Genomic DNA, 20,999 nt, shown 5'->3' on the forward strand with positions numbered 1-20,999 from the left:
ATTTTTTGACTATCATGCCAACTTATATTGTCAAAAGTTTTACAAGTAAAAATGTGATGCAATTCTCATTAAAATTCAACTAAAAACTTCTGGTATTGTTCAAGGGAAACTTCGCTCTTACTTTAGTTTTTTCGATCCTATAATTCTTGAACTTAACGCTTTGAAATTTGGTATCACAACTTTTACTTACAAAATACTTTTAAATTGTTTAAAAATTACGATCTCCGAATATACTTCAACTGCTGTATTAAATTTTTAGTAATATTATAGTAAATTAACTTATCCGAAAACCAATTAGATATAAAAAAAATAAAATTTTCTATTCAACATTATAAAATCTTGGCTTGTTTTTCTTAAAATACCTCTTAGAAAAATAATCTAGTTGTTATTTTTCAATAATTAAAAAGTCTCAATAGCTATTTTTATACTATATAACAAAAAAATTATTTATGATAACTAAGATGTTATCAAACTTTCTTCGTTATTTTTAAATTATTCTGTGTTTTTAAAGTAAGATTATAGCAATCATATAGAAAATCTTTTTAGCTTAAAAAATAGTTATCAAATTATGACATTTTTTATGATTTAAATCTTAATATATCAGGAAATAATATATTTTACAAGCATCAGTTTATTAATGGCAAAGCTGTTACTAAATATATAAAGACACTAAAATTTTAATATTTCAAAGGAAGGAATTATCATTGAACATTTTATGAAGAAGTGCATAAAGTTCGTTTCTTAAGAAATAATGATTGGATTAATCAAGTTTACATTGTGGTATATTTGCACAAAATATTTTTTAATTCAATGTTTGTATGGAAAATGTTTGCGTATGAGCGAAGTTTTATCACAAAAAGTCAATGTTATCATTTACAAAGGAAAAAGAATAAGTAAAAGCACAATTTGTGAATTATTTACAAAAAAGGTATTGGCAATCACAAAAAATAAAAGTTTCAGCAGTAAAATAAAAACTTTATCAAGATATTATTTTTTTTTATAGTTTTATCACAAAAACTAAATTTTAACATTAACAAAATAAAAAATGAATCAGTTAAAGCACAACTTTGTGATCTTTAAAAAAAAGCAAACACAAAACAATAAAACAAAGTTTCACCATTTAAATTAAATCATAATTCATCAACTAATTAAAAAAAAAACTTTTAAATAAGCATGCTTTACTTAATTTAAGTATGCAAAATAATAGTTTATGCAAACCATAGGTTTTAATTCGGTGATTAGGTATTTTAAACTTTGTACCAAATGGCTTTAAAATTAAGAACGGACATAACAGAGAAGCGAGTTTTTGTTGTACAAACGAAACTATTTAGTGGGATTCCAAGTTATTCTAGATGCGGGAGCGGCTTTTATGATGTTTGGCCGCTTAGCTTGCTGCTGCGCTTCGGGCGTTTTCAGTTTTTCCCTGACGGGAGACGACACCCGCTTCGACGACTGGTTGGTGGCGTGCCGGCGTAGGTTGGGCGAGTGGCGGGAGTTTTTGCTAGACTTGCCGCCGCGCTGAGAGTTGCGTCGCATGAAGCCGAATATGGACTCAGTTCGCGATATTTTGTGGCTCGGAATGTCCGGTCCTTGCTTGACGTTCGTCTCGATCGGGCCGGGAGGGTTGAAGCTGCCACCGTGCATCTTCAAATTGTCGCCCGCTGCAAAATTTTCCCCGTCGTTGTTCCGGTGGCTGCCGCGACGCAAACGGCCCAAGCTGCTCGGGTTGTGGGAGAGCGTGGCCATGGCGTGCCGGGGGTTGCTGTGGAAAGCGCGGGTGTGCTCGCTCAGCTTCAGCACGAGCGTTTCGGAGCGAGCGCGCACGTGCGGGGTCGCGCTGAAAGTGTGGAACTGCCAGCCGAAGCAGTTGGCGCAGTTTGCTTTCTTACTTTGAAGTGGCAGTGATAGCGACTTGAGGTAGTGGATGGGCTGCCTTCCGCTGTAGTCGCGCAGGTTCGCGTCGGCTCCTGTTGAAATTCGCAATCAAATGTAACTTAGATGCATTTCAATAAACAATACAAACTTTATAGAGTATCACATATATTTAATTCATTATAAACCCATCTAGCTCAACAGTTGAAGTAAAATCAGTACAAGTTTGTAATGGAAACAGAAACACACTGTTTATTTGAGATGATAACTTGGAGCAAAAAAAAAAGTCAACAGCTATCATGTGTGTCAGATATAGTAAAATTTTTACTAAAAAAATTGTAAAAATACCTGCAGTAAGCAACAAGGTTACAATTTCTTCGTTTCCGCTCATAGCTGCAAGATGCAGTGGTGTGTAGCCCTGATGAAAATTATAGTGTGAGATAACAAAAAATAAGATTTGTTACTTTGGTTATTGAATCCTTTAAAGTAAACTTTTTAATTCATTTGATGAAAACAATGAATAAGTTAGTATCTTGTTGTGCAAACATGTTTTGTAGTGACAAACCGAATACAATTATTAATACTAAATTGTAAGAATTTGAATAATTTTTCTTTAAAAAAAATAAGTTTCAATAAGCTTTTTTATTTAAATAAAAAGGTTGTTATGTTTTGTTTTTAACAAAACTATGCTTTAATAAATATTTTAAGTAATAAATGTACAAAAACTATTAATGAAGTGAATTCAAATATATATAATAAACATTAGTTTTTTTCAAAAAACAAAAGAATTACTTTTAAAAACCTTCTTAACAGTTTATTTCAAAAACACTATGAATTAATTCACTTACCCCATTCTAGATGGATACACAAATTCGGAACATGAAAAAAATATTTATTATTAAATACTGTTTTTAAATTAACTTTAATAAAATAATACATGCTGTATTAAATTTTTTTAAACTAAATTAAATTTAGGATTAGACAAAAAGGAATACTAACTTTAAACTTTTTTTAAAAATATATTGAGCTAAAGCTTTTAAATCAGTTTTTTGTTACAAGAATTTGCATTAATTTAATGTTCATTGATAATAAATAAAATATAATTTCTTGTGAGTTAAAGTTTATTTAATTATAATAGAAGACATACTTGAGTTTGAAGTACTAAGTTACAAAACTTTTACATATCCAAAAAAACATTTAAATGTCTAATTAAATTTTTTTTAACTATTTAATTTACTTACAAAACTAGATCTTGGAATTTAAAGGCTTTTTTAAAACCATTTTAAATTGATTCAAAAAGCTTTGGAATTACTATGCTTCACGTAAATGACAGATTAAAAAATTAAAACAAAAAGTATTTTTTATTTTTGTACAAAAACTCAAGTTCAAACAGCAAAAATTACTAAAGTGTTTTTAATATATCTAAACGAACCGAAGTAATGTTAACTTTAGCCTTCATATCGAGTAATATTTGTGTCATGTCTCGGTTACCTTTCTTAGCTGCCCAATGTAAAGCAGTCTGTTTATTTTAAATTTAGTTATAAATAAACATATAAACTTTCAATTATTTCCTTTGAACTGTTTTAAAAATCTATAATTTATTAGTAGTTGTTAAATAAGTTATTTTTTATTTTAATAATTTTTAAGTAATATAATACGACTCCATTAGGTTAAAACTGCTAACTAAGAAATAACTCACATACTAATGTTCCATGAAAATGTGCCGTATCCAGTTCATTATGCAAAACAAAAAGTAAATTAACGTATAATAATTGTATCAATTGTGTAAAAAATTAAATATTGATAGCATAAAGATATCTAAAATTTTGCGTTAACAAAAACATAGATAAAACATTTCATATGAGCGATTTTAAATATCTAAAAATTAAGTCTTATTTGTTAAAAACAACCTCAGTATAAATGCAAAACATTTTTTTTTAAATATGCTACACAAATTTTTAACATGTACCTTTTTTATTGTTAAATTTAAGATTTCTTATCACACTAATAATATTCAAGCTAACATTACTAAATCAATCTTAGCCATAAACTTATACATTATTTGAAAACGAAAAAACAAGTACAAACTAAACTTAGTCATAGAGTTTTCAAATAAAGAAAGTAGAATTTTACTTAAGTTCATAATTTAAGTTAATTTTTTTATAAGTTTGAAAACAAACAAAGTTAAAAAACTCACGCCCTGCAGAGATTCCAATGAAGCACAACATAAAAAAAGTAAACAATTATTTAAAAAAATGATAAAGTATTTTTTTTTTTTTTTTTGGAATTAAAAACCTATTAAAGAAAAATTTTAGTCAAAAATTAACTTTTTTTAAATTTTAACATTAAAAGTTATTATTTTCAAACTTCTAGAAGTTTTACAAAAATTTCGTCACAATAAAGTTCATCTAAAAAGAGTTGGAATATCATACTATAAAACAAAACTAAAAGCTTCAAAAGTAGATAATGATTTTGTAGTATAAAACTAGAATATTTTAACTAATAATTGACTTATACACTTATAATTTTACAGCATTAGCTTATTTTGTGTACCTTAAATTCATGTTTATAATAATATACAAAACATGATAAGTTTTATACTTTTAAATACTTTGTTTTAAACTATACATTATAAAAATTTCGTTTCAATAAACAAACGTTCAAATTTCAAATAAATAATGGGTTTAACGTAAAATTAAAAGCAATTTTTCATCAACTGTATTAATTACCGTAATGAAGTCTTTTTTGTCAATTAGTGAAGTATCTTCGTCCAACAATTTCCTCATTTCAACAAGGTCGCCCTTGCATGTTGAAAGTAACCATTGTTTTTCTTGTTGAAGCAACTAAGTCAATAAATATGAAATTTCATAATACTACATTTTTTATGCTGAGATTTTAGTGTAGCTTAAAGCTTTAATTAGTTTAAGTATTTATGAAAAAAAAAAATACAGAAAGTTGTAATAATTCTGTTTGTACTTATACAAAAAAGTATAATTTCAACAGTTAATTTAAAAAATGTTTACTTTAACTACCTACACAGCTAGTGTTTAGCTAAAAGAAATATAAACTACCCAGTTTAAGTGTTGAAGATACAACAACATTTTCAGATCGTACTAAAATATAGATAGTAAATTTATATGGTATAAGATAATTTTATTTTCATTTAGAGTGTAAAAATTTATTTTATAATGTTACAGTATAAGATATTGTTAGCAAAAGTATAAAGTATATATCTAACGTTTATACAGATAACTAATTTTCAATAATCTACTTTGGCAAATAAAGTATTGCTTTTCTAGTTAAAATGGAATATAAAAAAGGAAATAAAAGCAACTACCGAAAGTATAGTAAAACTTTCATTAAACAAGTGGAATTTCTACAGTTGCATCAGATAGATAAAAACATCACGAAACAAGCTCTTTTAATAAGTTTATTTATAATAAACTCTATTAAAATTGTACACATGCTTAGATATTTAACATTATCAGTAAAACTTGTTGGTAAAATTTTATAATTTTAATTTATGACAACAAGTACATCAAAATAATGAATATTTTGAATAGATTTGTAACTAACCACAGTAGGTTCTCTTTCATATTCTCCTTCTTGTTCTATATCCTGCTACAAAAGAAAACAAAAGTAATAACATCACAATTGTTGATTTACTTTATGTACAATTAAAAAACTTTTAGGATCATTTAGTATTTTTAAAGCATACAACAGTTTAAATAAAAACAAAGGTAATTTATTCAGAGCAACAACACTAACAATAACTGCTAGTTGAAATCACAAATATTTGGATTATTGCTAAGAAATCTGAAAAGCTGTATTAAAAACTAACTGTATTGTAAAAACGTTAATTAACGACTGTTTTAATGATTGCGTGTTGCCAAACAATTGCGTTTTGTTTGCAACTCCAGCGTGAAGCTTAAAAAAACAAACGCATAATTTTGCATTGTTTGAAATGCGAGCACTGAAAAAAAAACTTTTTAATTATAAAAAATGATACTATCGACTTTTACTTATGTTCGTAAAACTTATCAAATAAATACAGTATTGTATTAACTAATTATTCTGATGTTGAATATACATTTTAAAACAATGAATTTGAGTCTATTATAAAATGTTTCATAGAACTTATCAAACATGAATTCACCAAAGCAACTAAACAAAGCATCTTGTGAAAATTAAAGCCCTTTTACAAAGACTTTACACACACATTATGATAAATGAGCGTATTGTACACAAACAATGATATCAATAAACTTGTAACCAAAATTTAACCTTGCTGCTTATAGAAGCTTGAGAGTTTGTCATTGAGTCAACTTCTTTTCTTTTATCGTCAACTTGCGACTTTCCTTGAAAGTTCTGCCGAACTCTTTCGAACGAGTTCGGGACGCTGCCCTATTCCGATAGAAAACAACATGGTTGAATTTTTAAAGCAATGACAAAAAGCAGCAGATTATAAAAAATGAACTAAGACGACTTAAAACCTAACATGCCGACTTGAAAGGAATTATTCAGTGAGTTCATAGTTGTGAGAGTGTTATAAAGTTTTGTTAATATTTATTATCTACAGGCTGACTGCTGTTAGAAGTCGAACTAACATGCTTGACATTTAGGAAAAAAAAAACTACGAATTAAATTTCAGTTACAGTCATATACTATTCAAAGTAATGATCTTGCGCCAACAAAATACTTAAGCTCGAGTTTTCTGTTTCAAACACGAGCAAATTAAACTAAAATCTTATTCAAAAATTTTTTAAATAAGCTTTTTGCTTTTTTTGGCGTAAAAGTATTTATTGTAATAACAACTTTACAAAATACTTTACTATAAAATGCAATCTGAACTGAAAGTGTTGTTTTTAATAGCTTTCCTTTAGGCTTTAATACGTAAATAATTTACTTAGAGTTGAAGCCTTTTACTCATTAAAATTCTAATGTCGCTACTTTATGTCAGATAGAGCTTTTAAAATTTACAATCGTCTGGTAAACTAACTAAACGAAAGTTTTAATTTAATGTCAAAAACAAAACACACTAACTGATAATAAAAAAACAGCAAAAGACTTAATTTAATGTTAAGCTCTTTTCATTTAAAATATATAGTTATAATTTTTAAGGTCTAAAAAATCATTAAAAGAAAATTGCGTACGAAAAAATTAACGATCTAATTTAACAAAAAAATGATCTATAAATAATTTACACAAGAAAAACTGACAACTGATCTAAGTTTTGAAAGTTTCTTACAAAAAAACTTACCCTTCTTAAACGAATTTTAAAATCTAGCGTCTGCTCACTATACCTCCTTCTCATAACAGAGTTAAATGGATTCAGCAAAAAATCTTTTGTGCTGGACCTTCGCATTTGAATTTTCTTGTTGAAAAGCAAGTCAACGTCGGTTATATGATACTCCAGCATAATTAAACTACAGCTGAACAGAAATTAAAAACATGAACAAAAAAAAATCAGCTTTTTGTTTTCTTTGTGCTGCGTTTTTGCTGTTATATAAAAATTAACGCTTAATTTGAAACAAACAAATTTTCCCGAAGTTCCCTTTCTTTTGGACAACAGAGAGCGCTAGAGAGAATAACTTTTTTCTTTCTTTTCAATTTGCTTTTCAATACAAGTTCAACTAAACAGGAAACAAGTTCGTTTTTACTTTGAATGAAAATAACACACGCGCTTTCACCGTTTTATATTCAGAAATATTTAGATGAAATATATCTCAACAACTTCAAACGGGTAAAACAAAACTAAGTACGTATATAAAGGTGATTATTCTTCATCTTTTGAAAACACGATTCTTGACACTTATCGCCTTATGAGTAAAGTTTCAAATTCAGTAAATTAAGACCACGCGTAAAACTTTATAAAGCTTTATGAGTAATACAACAAACTTGTAATACTTGAACAAGATTAAACTATGTGAAACTGAGCTTGTCAAAGCCAAAGATTTGAAAACTAATGTTAGAAATTGAAAAATAAGTATGTTATCTATAACTAAAAAAATAATATAGCTGCTGATAGTGAAGTATAGGTTGTATTTGTTACAAAGAGATACACTTGTTTGTTATAAAATTGATAAATTATTCCATAGGAACATCGAACTAATGGTAGCAAAATTAATCACATGCAAAAACAAAACAGCTGTAAGCAAATATATTTTTATTTTCATAAAAAAATACCGAGTAAAATACTGATTCTAATTTTGAGTAAAAGACCTAAAGTTATCAGCAAAAATTCCTTAAACAGTTTCAAACATTTATAGTGTTAGAAACTTATATTGATAAAACTAAATAAAAATTTTAAAATAAAAAAGAATAATTTTTTAAAGGATTTAAATATTAGCGGACTGAATTTGAAAACTTGAATAATTTCCTTAAAAATGAAGGAAAATAAAGAGTTTAAATAGTCATTTTCGTTAACGCTTTGTATAATAAACTTATGGAACTCCATCCCCTAAATCTAATTTTAAATTTTGTAACACGGTTAAAAACGTCTAATAGCCAAGATAAAACTCTACAAATAAAGATTAACTTTTTTAAAAATGTTGGACCCCTTATCCCCTTAATATGGGAACGGGTCAAAATTTCACGAAGATACTTTTGCACGAAGACAAATTTACACGAGGGTACAAAATTGCACGTGGGGACAAAATTACACGAAGACAGTTTTGCACTAAGGGTCAATTTTGCACGAGTTACAATTTTGCACGGAGGATCATTTTTGCACGAGAGTAAAAAAAAACAGGAAAAAAAAAAAAAAGAAAAAAAAATTACTGACCGAGGGTAAGGGTTAGTGTTACAGTGATAGTAAATTTAAAAAGTAACTGATAAAATTTACTATAAAAAAGAAAAAAATAAATAAAAAGAAGAAAAAAAAAAGCTACCGACCAAGGGTAAGGGGTAACAGTGAATGTAAAAAAAAAATGATTAAAAAAAAAAGTTACCGACCGAGGGTAAGGGGTAACAGTGAATGTAAAAAAAAAACTAAATTAAAAACAAAATATAAATTCAACTCGTGCAAAAATGTCTCCGTACAAAATTGTCTACTCGTGCAAAAATGACCCTTCGTGCAAAAGGGTCTTCGTGCAATTTTATCCTCTCGTGCATAAGTATCTTCGTGCAATTTTGTGCCCTCATGCAATTTTGACAGAAACCACCTTTTTATATATATTTGCTTTTTTGATTATTTTTTTTTGTAGAAAGCCGCTCCCTATGGCCATAAAAGTTTGATAACGTAAGTCGACCTGAAATTTTGGTTTTAAACTAGAAGATTTAATTATAAACTTTTCCCTACAACTGTTCGTTACAATCTATAAAAAAGTATTTTAGAAACAAAGTTTTAACTTTTAAAATATTTTAATATAAATTATGAATTTAGATGACCTAAAACAAAAATTAATTCAACTAAAATATGTAAGTAATAGTATATAAACACATTCTTGCAATTTATTAGTGATGTACCGGACTCACTATCCGGGTCCGGCCGGATATTGCCATTTTTGTCTGATATCCGGATCCGGCCGGACTCTAATTTGAAAAAAAAGTCCGGATCCGGTTCCGGCCGGATTCTAATTTGAAAAAAAAGTCCGGGTCCGGTTCCGGCCGGATTCTAATTTGAAAAAAAAGTCCGGATCCGGGTCCGGCCGGATCCTAACAGAGATCCGGCCGGACCCGGATCTAGTTAGTAGAAAAGAGCATACTGAAAAGTAATTTTTCAAAAACAAACCCTGTGTAAATTAATAAGAGTCATTTTCGTCAGTTAAAATTAAACACCGACCGTGATTGGCTCATTTTGTACACGTGACTAATTTATATTTGTTTACATTTAAACTATGAAATAAACATTTCAGAAATGCAACTCTTTACATTTGTTGTAAAATTGAAAACTTTAGAATGAATACTTGCACTATTTATTGTTTAAAGTTGAGCTCCGAGAATATTAAAGTTAATACGGTTGAATGTACGAGCCAATGAGAATCATATGACGAGATGTTTCAAACTAAATACTGATGCAACAAAACATCAGAACATGACAGGCAGTTTATATGTAAGCAGTTAGTTAGTTTGGTGTGCAGCTTGAAGCAACAAAATATCTTGAACTTTTTTGTGAAACTTTGTGATAAGTGAATATTTCAACTGGTGTTTAATTGTTTTAATAATTAAGCCAGGTTTATAGTTTAATAGTTTATAAAAAATTTACAGTTTCTGGTTTACTAAAAGTTTTATTTAATTTTTAGTTTATTGTTTTAAGTCTTTTGATATAGATTTGAATAGCTTCAAGTTTTTAAAGTGTTACCAAAGTAATTAATAATTTTGTATATGCTAGTATTTCTTGTTGTGTTTTATATAAAAGATTCATCACTCAAAACTGTCGTGTCAGATTATAGAAAGTAGTCTTAGTTAGAATTTAGTATTTGTTAGATATTAATTAAATAAGGTAGCATCTAATTATGATGGTTAGTACTAATAAGTTAAGTGTACCATAATCAGACCACAACTTTACTACCAAATTGTCAACCTTTGCTAGCTGTTCTACTGATTATTAGATTAAAGTATTTTTTTTGGTTTTTAAAAACCTCATTCTGACTCAGGCTTGTTTATACTCACTCTAGCTAGTTTTATTGACTTGAACAGTGGCAACCCTGCTAGTTTGAAAAATTTTGGGAATTTTAGAAAATCTTGGACTGCCTCAGGCTAGTTTAGTTTTTTATAAAAGCTCAGGCTAGTTTTCTTTTAAATTTTGAATGAGTTTGAGCTGATCCAGTTTTCAATATTTGGTAATTTTCTAGTGTATTTTGTTCAAGAACTTGATTTCAGATTTTTATTTGTAAACCTTGTGGCTAGCTGTTCTACTTATTATTAGATTAAAGTTCTTTTTTTTCAGTTTTTAAAAACCTCATTCTGACTCAGGCTAGTTTATACTAGTGATGTACCGGACTCACTATCCGGGTCCGGCCGGATATTGCCATTTTTGTCTGATATCCGGATCCGGCCGGATTCTAATTTGAAAAAAAAGTCCGGATCCGGTTCCGGCCGGATTCTAATTTGAAAAAAAAGTCCGGGTCCGGTTCCGGCCGGATTCTAACTTGAAAAAAAAGTCCGGATCCGGGTCCGGCCGGACCCGAAATTGTGGGTCCGGTACATCACTACAATTTATAGACTTGCGATTTCTAAATAAAGTTGCAATTTTTTTTCAATCTGTAGCTTGAACAAAATAAAACATTAAGAAACTTCAATTGATCAAAAAAAAAGTTCCTAAGCACAAATGTTTACAATAATTTCACACTTTCAAAACATCCAATCAATAATTGCTCATGCTGTTTTTTGAAAAGCAATTGAAAAGCTGTACAAAATTTGTACATGCATGCTGTAAATCATTCAAAAAGAATGCACTAACGAGCATAAAAAACTAAATCCTTGAACTGTTAAACATTTATACTTACCTGGTATATTGACATGGGCCTTCGCTGCCGCAAACTTTCTCCGCTTGCAGTCGTACTACTCTTACTCAACCTACTCATTACGTCCATCGAGCGTCTCTAATTGATTGCAAAATTTTTGATTTGATTGCGACGTATGGTTTAAAAATTACATGGAAATTACGTTAATTATTACATCGTATTACGGAAATTAAAAAGAATAATATTTGTTCACGATTTTTATTATTCAGTAATAATTATTTACATGTAAGCAAATAAAAACTTAAACTGAAACCTATAACAAAGAGTTTTTTATTGTAATTAGTAACAATCAAAGAAACGGTTTAATTTTTAGTACAGTTTAAAAGTAATCAGCTAAATAATTATAGTAGAAACCAATACAAGATGATAGGTTAAAGATAAACAATAATGTGCACGAAAAGTACAGAGTATTTCATAAATAAAAAACATTTTTATAAGTTTGTAAAAACTTCTTTTTTTAGTTGTTGTCATACTTTAATGCTTTGTCTAGTAAGAAGCACAAACCTTATATATAAATATTACCATTTTAAATTATTCAGTATAATTATATTAATAATTCAGTGTTTACAGAATCTACTTTTTTTTATTAATCTGCTGTGCAAAATTTAAAAATTTTTTGAAAACCACTTGACTCTTAATGATGAAAAACTATTTAACCTAAAAATTATGTAAATGCACATTTATTTGTAATTATAGAAGTCGTGAACTAGTTTTGGTCTTTTATTGAGTATAACCATTGTTTTTTCATCATAAATTACAAATTAAAACTAAATACAGTAACCTCTTGCTTATTTACGCACATTGTGTCCCCAGTAAAAATGCGTAAAGATACGAGAGATCGTAAAGATACAAGAGGTACCAAACATACTTACTATAATGGCTGTTTTTTGATATTGCTTCTAGCTAAAAGCAGACTAGAACTTTTCCAATTTTTACAACTTGTTTACTTCATTTATAAATATGAAAACAAGAGATAGAACTATATATATATTAAAGAAAAGGATTTAAATTTATAAAAAACATATAAATTTATATAATATATAAATATTAGTGATATGTTTACTTATAAAAAAAAACAGTTAAGATTTATGTTAAGTGTAAGCTCTATATTTATTAAGTATCACAGCTACTTTTTGCTAAGAAGTTTCATTAGAATTTATTTTTAGATGTTTATTCGTATATAAATCAATATTATTCATTTGTGTTTTAAGCTCTCATTATTTCATTATACGTTCATTATTCAACACAGTCATATTTCTTTCAGAAATTTAATTTAATCTCTTATTGTTAACGAAATTTCTAATATAAATGTTTATCAATAAGTCAAGGAACATAAGTTTACAAAGTCTTAATATATAGAGAGGTGAGTTAGCATCTAAAAACATATTTTAAAACAAAAATATACAATAAACCTAATTTGTGCAACATTAAAAAAAATTATTTTTTATTCTTTAGAATTCTAAAATGCGTAACTAAACGAGAGTGCGTAACGTCCCGAGTGCGTAAAGATGCGAGAGGTTACTGTACAAACCAACTTTAAAATTATTAATAATAAAAACCAATTCAGTATCTTTAAGTACCTCACTCATGTTTGGAGACTCAGTCAATTTTTTATGCTTTGTTCTTCTTGATAAAGATCCGCTTCCATCGCTAGATCTCAATGATGTAGTGTCGTCTGGCAGCTTTGTTGAAGACACTTTACCTGAAACAAAACATTACCTGTTTTAATATCACTTTTTTGAAAAAAAAAAGCTTGAGATAATAAAGTGAGTTTATAAGATGTTAATAAATCAGATGTTAAAGTAGTTCTAACAGCAAAGTGGAACAATTAATTTTACATTGAGTTTCAGAAAAACAACACAGAAAGGTCTGAAAGATATTTATGAGAGATTTTAAACTTATACTAAAAATTCTGATCTTTTCCTGCTAATCCCTGAATAGGGGAACGATTGTTTTTTTTAACCAAGGGGGCGATTATGAAATTGAGCTTGAGAAACCATGGTTTATCTTGCACTCAGAAACTTTAAAAATATTTTAAGATCAACGAGCTCATTTTTTAACTTTGTTGAAAAACATCAATAGCGTTTTGAAAATTTTTTATTGATAATTTTATTTTAAATATAGTATTTTTTTGTTAATACATAGTGAATATGCACACAAATATCTAGTTTTACTTATTTTTAACAAGTTATAAAATTATAAAAGCGAACATAAAATTTGACTGATTTTGTTTTTGACCAGAACTCAACTATGAAAATCAATTGCTATCGTCATCATTCTTTAATTAAACTCAAACAACAACTTATTTTTTGATAAATCTATAAATAAAACTCAAATTAATTTACATATACAGGGTTGCCACTCATTTTTTCAAATTTTTTTCCAGGTTTTTCAAATTTCTTCCAGGTTTTTAAAAGTACACATTTTTGGGTCTATTTTTAGTTAAAGTTAATTTCTATTAAAGAAACTGTGTTAAATAGAATAAAAGCATTGAAAAGATACTGTAAAGTTACTTTAAATGTGTTTTTGAATAAAAAAAATTTTGATGATGACAAAAAATCTTAATTATATGATAGATTTTTTGTGTCAAATCAAAATTTTACAACTGAAAAGGTTAAAGTTTTTTAAAATTCCAGGTTTTTTTAACAAATTTCCAGGTTTTTTTTCAAAATTTCTCAAATTCCAGGTTTTTCCAGGTTTCCAGGTAAAGTGGCAACCCTGCATATAGCTTCATAATAAATTGTTGTTATAAAAATATTACCAGGAGAAGTCCTGGGTGCAGCTAATGGTGGTGCTTCAGGCTTAACGAAAACCTCAGTTTTATTTGAACTATTAGCATTTGCTTGTTCGTCTTTAACACAAACTGCTATACCATCAACTTGTTTCTTCTTTTTCGGCTCGACAGCGACATCTGACGGTTTATCTTCTGAATCTGAATAATCATTAAATTTTAGCACTACACTTTATTTTTAATTGTTTCTTAGTTTATATAAAAATAATTTTTATACTTTGTTGGTCTTTATAAAGTTTAAAACGTCTTTAAGTATAAACAGCTTATACAATTTTATGTTCAACTAAAAAATGTATTTACAACTTAAAAAAAGACAACCTAATATATTTTTATTTTAACTACTCCATAAATTTTTCAAACTAATGTGCAAATTTTTAATTTTTTAATTGTAGTCCATTTTACAAACTATTTAAATAAAAACTTTAAAAAATATTCAACATAAAAGTAGAAGATTAAGTTAGTAAATTTTTCCTCTAAATTTAAAGTAAGTATGAAACTTCGAGATGTAACTGTTTTTTATTTAAAATACATAAGTATCAAAGTTTGGGAAAAAAACATTTAATATAATTTCATTACACAATTTATTTTTCTAAAGTTTATTCTCAAAACAATGCTTCGCTCAAAGAACTTTTTAATGCTTCAGAGTTACTAAAGGTTTTTTGAATTTCTTCTAAGTTTTTATAAACAATTTTTTTGGTTTATTTTTAGCATAAAGTTCAACTTAAAGTTAAAAAAAATGTCTTAAACAGTAAAACAACATTCAAAAAGACACTTCAAAGCTACTTTAAATTTTAAAAATAATAATAATTAAATGATACAACATTTTTTAAGATAGACTTTTTGTATTTAATGGAAGTTTTGTTATTTTTAAATGTAATGTATATATAGTTTAAAATTTGAGAATTTTCCAGGTTTTTAAGTGGCTTTTGTTAAAAATTCCAGGTTTTTTCAAAATTTTTCAAACTCCAGATTTTTAATGGTTTCTAGGTTTTTTGGCAACACTGATGCCCATATAACTAAAATTAAAAAAGAAAAAGCAAGTAATTGAAAATGGTTTACATCGTAATTTGTTATATTATGGATATAAGTTAGAGCTTTTTGATCAAAACATTGTTAGCAAAATAAACTTTAGAAAAATTAAATTGTGTATTTGTTCTCCCTTTCAAAGTAAAGTATTTTTGTAGTCAAAAACTTTTTTTATAAGCTTTAGTTCTCAAATTGTTTCATTTCAAACTTATACTACCAAACGTATAATAGTATTTTTATTATTGCTAATTTTTATACAAATTTCAATAATAGTATAATTCATAGACTAGTTCGCCTCGGTCAACGTAGCAACCCTCTGCTCTCAGTTTTAAAACTAAACGCCTTTCCCGATTTATAAGTTTGTTAAAATCAAAATTTTAGTTTACTTTTACTCCAAACATTTCTCTAATTTTGTAAGTTTGTTACAAAAAACTAATTTATTTTTCTGTTTTACAAACTGTACTAAAATCCTTGTTTTTAAGTATGTATTTATTTATTTTCTAGTATTTTAAAAGTTGCTATTTCTTATTCCAGCAGCGTTGCAACTATTTGGGGGTGAAAACAACTAGCCTGAATGACTACAAAATTGCTTAAGACTGCTTGGTTTTATTTAAAAATTCTCAAAAAAAATAGTTGTGTTTTTGGCGCAATAATCTTTAACCTATTTTGCAGATAACATATTTCAGTGTATTGTACACTGAAACTTTTTTGAGTATTAAATATATTTTAATATATACAGAATAAGTCTTGTTCTATTTTTCATAGCAATTAACAAGTACTGATATATCAGGTTATATAAACAAACTAAAGTTTATAAAAAAAAAACTTAATTAAAATATCTAGTATGCGCAACATTTTACAAGTGTTGAAAACTACTGTTTCGGTTTATTAGTACTTATACTTTATTTCCAAATCACTAAGAGCAGGACTATAATTATATATTATTACACTTTATTTTTACAAAAGACTATGAAAAATACCCCTGACATATTGAAGTTGAGCTATTCGCATTTCATAAACTTTTACCTAAATATTTATAAAAAAGAAATATTAGATTCTAGTTAATATCAAACAATAAAAAACAGAATTAGCTCAAACAAAAAACTAGCCTAATTTTTCTCTGTAAAACTAAGCTCTGCTTATCAAAAAAAATTAACTAATCAGACTGAATCAGATTAAAATTTTCAAAAAAATATTTAAAACTAACCTAAGTTGGCCTGAAGTTTTTAAAAACTTCTTACTGGCCCTAACTAGCCTGACTGTGTGGAATCTCTAATCATGGTTCTTCTCTTCAGGTCACCATAACATAGTGTACTATTAGGAAATTAAGATGGCAATAGAATTTTTTGGTCAACCAAGTGTTATACATAGTTGGATAAAGCTGAACTTCTTGTTTTCATTACTAGTTTTTTTTTTGTGCTTCAAGCATATCAAAAGTTATGTAAGTTCAAGTGCAACCAACTTTTGCCATTTTTCAGTTCAAAAATAACTCAAAACTTTTGACAGTACTTAGACAGTTATCAAAACTATTCTTAAAAATAGCTTTAATAACTACCTAAAATACCTGAGATACTTATTTTTAACTATTCTGTTTTCTGAAAGACTGTTAAGTGTTAATCAAGAATAACATAATTTATTTTAAGTCTTACAACTTAAGATTTAATTTTTAATTTTTTTAACTAAATAGGCTTTAAAATTTTGTCTGCAAAAGCTTTGAAAACACTCTATGCCAAAATACATAGTTTTCTGAAAAGTTCTCTAAAACATGTGCTCGAGCCTAGAATGTGAAAAAAAGAAGGTGATGTTTTCTAGTTGCATTTTGATCCTAAGTATACCCTTAAATCGCTTAAAACCAAACCTGGATTTTAGAACTTAAATTTAAACACTTTTATTTTTCTGGTAACTTTTCAATTGTAGCTTTTCAATTTAAACCATATTAAAAAAAATGGTCAAAATAATTGGCGATAAGTGATTCAGGTATTTTGTGTGCTTGTAGCAGGCATTAACTTCAAAGTATGTTATGGAGTATTTTAAGAAATTTTTGAACTTGAAAATAATTGTAAACTGGTTGTATTTAATACAGGTTCTAAAAAACTTCAAGCAAAAAAAAACACAGTTTTAAAAAAATGAGACCTGGTTCTACACAAAATTATATATTAATTAGTTAGAATTTTTATTTAGCAAAAATGTCAATTGTTGCCTGATAGACTACTGTGCATAAAAGGTTCTGTAAGAAGATATTGATAAAGTTAAAGAAGGGCTTAAGGTATTGCATATCAATTTTTTATAGATTTAATTAAAATATATGCAAATAAGCTAAAAAAAAACTAACAAGGCTTTTAAGTTTATCTAAACAACTTATTGTATAAACAAATAAAGCTATTCTGTTATAATGAATTATTAGCTTTTGAACGCTTATAAAACAGCATTTTACTTTAAATTTCGAGCAGTAGCAATTGTGTTATAAGTTAATGTCTTAAAGTTATTACAGAAAACATTTGTTAAGTAAAAACTAAAAATGAGTAATCTCTAGATACTAAACTTCACATGGTATATAAATACGTTTAAAACCTTCCTATAATAGAAGAAAAAAATTAAATTTTTATTGCTTATTTATTTAATTACATTTTTCTTTAAAAATGAACTTTTTGATATGAAATATTTTAGCTTTTTTAAACAATTGTGTCCTACAGACGAATCTTTTCTATATAGTTCGGCCACATGCAATAAAAAACAAATTTGCAACTTATAAAGTGATGCTGACCCCTGTATTGAACTATAACTACGTTTTAATGTTAGATTAATTTAAATACGAGTCAAAAGAATTCTTTTAAGTTTACATTATTGATAACTAAGTTGTAAAATAAATTGTTATACTTTAATCACCCAATTTGTTTTTTTTTAATTAAAGAACTTTTTTAAAGTCAAGCTTTAGCAGAAATCAAAACTTCAGTTATAAATTAAAAAAACAATCAATACAAGCTACTTACAAAAACTTGATGAGCTAGAAGGTGACGTATTACCTTCAGATTGCTTGCTGTTAGACTTTTTACTACTGCCATTATTTGGCCTGAACTTCTTTTTCAGGTAAATAAATTTTTCACCCTAGCAAATGTTATTGTAATAAAGTAGTAAACGATGACAACAAAATATTTGTATACTCATAAAAAGCAATAAACGTTAAAAAGCTAAATTACATAAAAAATAGTTAAAATTATGTTAAGATGATTATTTAAATATTAGTATACACCTTTAAATACTTAAAAGTTATTATACCACAATAAGATGTTATAACTTCAACTAACATTTTCAACTTTGACAGTTGCTACTGTATTTATGATTTCCTTAAATTTCAATCTATCTTGCTCTGTTTAGGTTTTTATTTATTAAACAATTGTAATATTAAACGAAAAAAAAGTACTTTAAAACTTATGATACATTATTTTATTTGAGTATTACAACTACTCATGTTTAATGTTATAAGAACTGTAGTATATATTTCTTTATCACATTTAAACGTATGATTATGTAAATAATAGAAATACTTCAAAACAAGTAAATTAGTAAAAACTTTAAGCTTTACTACAAGTGAAGTTTAGATGTTGAAGCATTTAATTAAAACAATTAATATACTTGTTTGTTAACACATTTTCAAAAACTAAACCTTTAGTAGCTGGGTCATTAAAAAACTTTTTAAAGTGAGGCACTAGAACACTGTTTTTCACTTTGCCTCCATGTGATTTAATGAATTCCAAAACTAGTTCAACACTTAAATTGCTATTCATTTTGTGAGTCTACAACAAAAATTTTACACCAGTGCTATTTACTGTAAGTTTCAACCACATTAAAACTTAAATATTTTTAAATTCTCCAACAATATATAAAAATGTTGTTTATAAAAATAAAAAATGTTATAAAGCAAAAATATAATTTCCTAGGTTAATATCCTATGTATCAAACTAACTGAAAAAATAAAACTTAGAAACAACAATGTTAGAAAAACTTTTATGATAAATTACAAATTTTTACAAACTAAAGGCAATGTATAATAAAAACTTAACGAAAGAAACAATAACGAATAAATAACTTTAAGATAATTAGTTTTCAAAAATGCAACTGAAGACTTTTATAAGCTTGGAATTGAGGTTTTTTTTTTTCTTTTTTACAAGCAACAAAACACTACTGAACATAATTGCAAAACATGTGCATCAACAAATAAAAAAACTCTATTTAATATATTATCTTATTAAGCTTGTAAATATACTTCAGAGAAAAAGTTTCTATTCAAAATGTTTTTACCAGAAAAACTAGATTATTATAATAACATTTTTCACAAACAACAATCATATAAAACAAAAAATAAAATGGATATAAAGTTTTAAAAGCTGACTTCTTTAAGTAAATCGTTATGATTGTTAACAAATCTAGGCATTAAGTACAGCTAAGCTTACTAAGCCGAAAAATTGTTAAGTAAAAATAAAAAAATACCATTGGCAAAATGTTGAGTGGAGCAGAGCAACTTAAACTACCTTTAATATAAACTATCTTGCATAAGATTAGAATATTCAATCAAATATTCTAACAAATTAAAAATCATAAATATTAAAATAAAATTTAGGTTATTGATGTTACTATTTTCTACCCTATGTGGTGTTACTACACATTTATACCCAAAATACTAAAGGATATCATTTTTATCTTTAAGTAAATATCCTAGCTCAGTTTTAACTAAATTGTCTATTTTTTTACATCCTGATTCTGAAAAAATAGGTTTGTAGTCATTGAAGTTTGGAATCCAATTTAAATGCTTTTTTATTTCATTTAAGACCTTGTGATAAACAACACCAGTAATACTAATATCTAAATTTCTAATTGAGTCCTTGACACATAGACCTACATGTTCCAATTCTAATGGAAAAAACGGAACAAACACATCAATTAACTTATTCTTTATTATTGTGCTATCTTCAAAGCCTGTTTTTCCTAAAATGGCCATTGTCATTATTGCCTTGTTTAAGTCATTTAAGTTTACTTCATTTCTTTTGTTACCTCTCATGAGGCGAGTGTAGAGCTCTTCAGCAATTTCTTCTCCACCGACATTACTCAAAAATATAAAAATAGTTTTGCTAAAATCAATTCCTTTATAAGTTTTATTATTCAAAAAGGGAACCAGAGTATCGATTAAAGTAGCAGGCATGTGGTCTGCTTCATCAAAGACAAATACAGACTTGTCACACCTTTCAGAAACATTACTCATCACCCATTCGTTTATTTGTTTTGAATATTCAGTCACTTTACTTTTATCTGAAAAATGACTTTGACAGTTCAATAAGTGTACAAAGGAGCTTAAATCTTTTCTACTAAACATACTATCAACTATCTTTTTGGAAACATAAGTTTTTCCAGTACCTGTCCATCCATGAAAAGACATCACAAGAGGTTTGGTGCTTTTGTTTTCAATATGAGCAGAAACTGCTTTATGAACCATTTGAATAGCTATGTGCTGTCCATATACATCTCTTTTTAAACTTTCAAACAAAAGTGACTTGTTATAAACAAAATGAGTATCACAGCACTCATAGAGATTATATGTACAACGAAAATTTGAAAATCCAAATCTTTCGGTTATTAACAACACAGAACTTGAAAGAAACAATCCAACAGCTGCTTGTATTATTAAACTTCTACTCATTTTTGCGTACATCAACAGACATAAAATTATAGTAAGTAGTGTTGATAATTTCATTGTTTAATTGACTGTCTATAGATACATCTGTCAATGAAATTTCAATACATCATAAATTAACTAGCAGCTTAAACTTAGCTTGTAAGTAACTTAAACT

The 20,999-nt window shown here is 27.1% G+C and overlaps 2 protein-coding genes across 2 annotated transcripts; both read right to left on the reverse strand.

Annotated features, from left to right (window-relative positions):
- Nucleotides 1-621: 621 nt before the first annotated feature.
- LOC145833465 (uncharacterized) lies at nucleotides 622-18,966 on the reverse strand. The gene is made up of 14 exons (XM_082940641.1): nucleotides 18,821-18,966; nucleotides 18,462-18,523; nucleotides 18,147-18,261; nucleotides 14,101-14,271; nucleotides 12,920-13,041; nucleotides 11,322-11,417; nucleotides 7,133-7,315; nucleotides 6,157-6,276; nucleotides 5,449-5,493; nucleotides 4,590-4,715; nucleotides 3,276-3,391; nucleotides 3,185-3,188; nucleotides 2,221-2,290; nucleotides 622-1,967 (listed from the first exon to the last, which is right to left on the reverse strand). Exons 1-14 carry the CDS (start codon nucleotides 18,939-18,941, stop codon nucleotides 1,324-1,326), a joined length of 1,995 nt encoding a protein of 664 aa, XP_082796767.1. The 5' UTR covers nucleotides 18,942-18,966; the 3' UTR covers nucleotides 622-1,323.
- A 580-nt stretch (nucleotides 18,967-19,546) lies between these two features.
- Nucleotides 19,547-20,925, reverse strand: LOC145833763 (torsin-1A-like). Its single transcript, XM_082940939.1, has one exon. It carries the CDS (start codon nucleotides 20,900-20,902, stop codon nucleotides 19,835-19,837), a length of 1,068 nt encoding a protein of 355 aa, XP_082797065.1. The 5' UTR covers nucleotides 20,903-20,925; the 3' UTR covers nucleotides 19,547-19,834.
- Between the last annotated feature and the right edge of the window lie 74 nt (nucleotides 20,926-20,999).

The sequence above is a fragment of the Thalia democratica genome, chromosome 4, assembly GCF_965202585.1.
Source record: "Thalia democratica chromosome 4, ktThaDemo2.hap1.1, whole genome shotgun sequence".
Taxonomy (NCBI): domain Eukaryota; kingdom Metazoa; phylum Chordata; class Thaliacea; order Salpida; family Salpidae; genus Thalia; species Thalia democratica.

Excerpts from the sequence above, each read along its gene's own strand:
- LOC145833465 (XM_082940641.1), bottom strand. The coding sequence starts at position 18,941 with ATGAATAGCAATTTAAGTGTTGAACTAGTTTTGGAATTCATTAAATCA. Across the intron at positions 18,262-18,461 it reads CAACTGTCAAAGTTGAAAAT|GGTGAAAAATTTATTTACCT; the intron begins GTTAGTTGAAGT and ends AACATTTGCTAG. Across the intron at positions 3,392-4,589 it reads TCATTACGGTAATTAATACA|ACTGCTTTACATTGGGCAGC; the intron begins GTTGATGAAAAA and ends TAAAATAAACAG.
- LOC145833763 (XM_082940939.1), bottom strand. The coding sequence starts at position 20,902 with ATGAAATTATCAACACTACTTACTATAATTTTATGTCTGTTGATGTAC.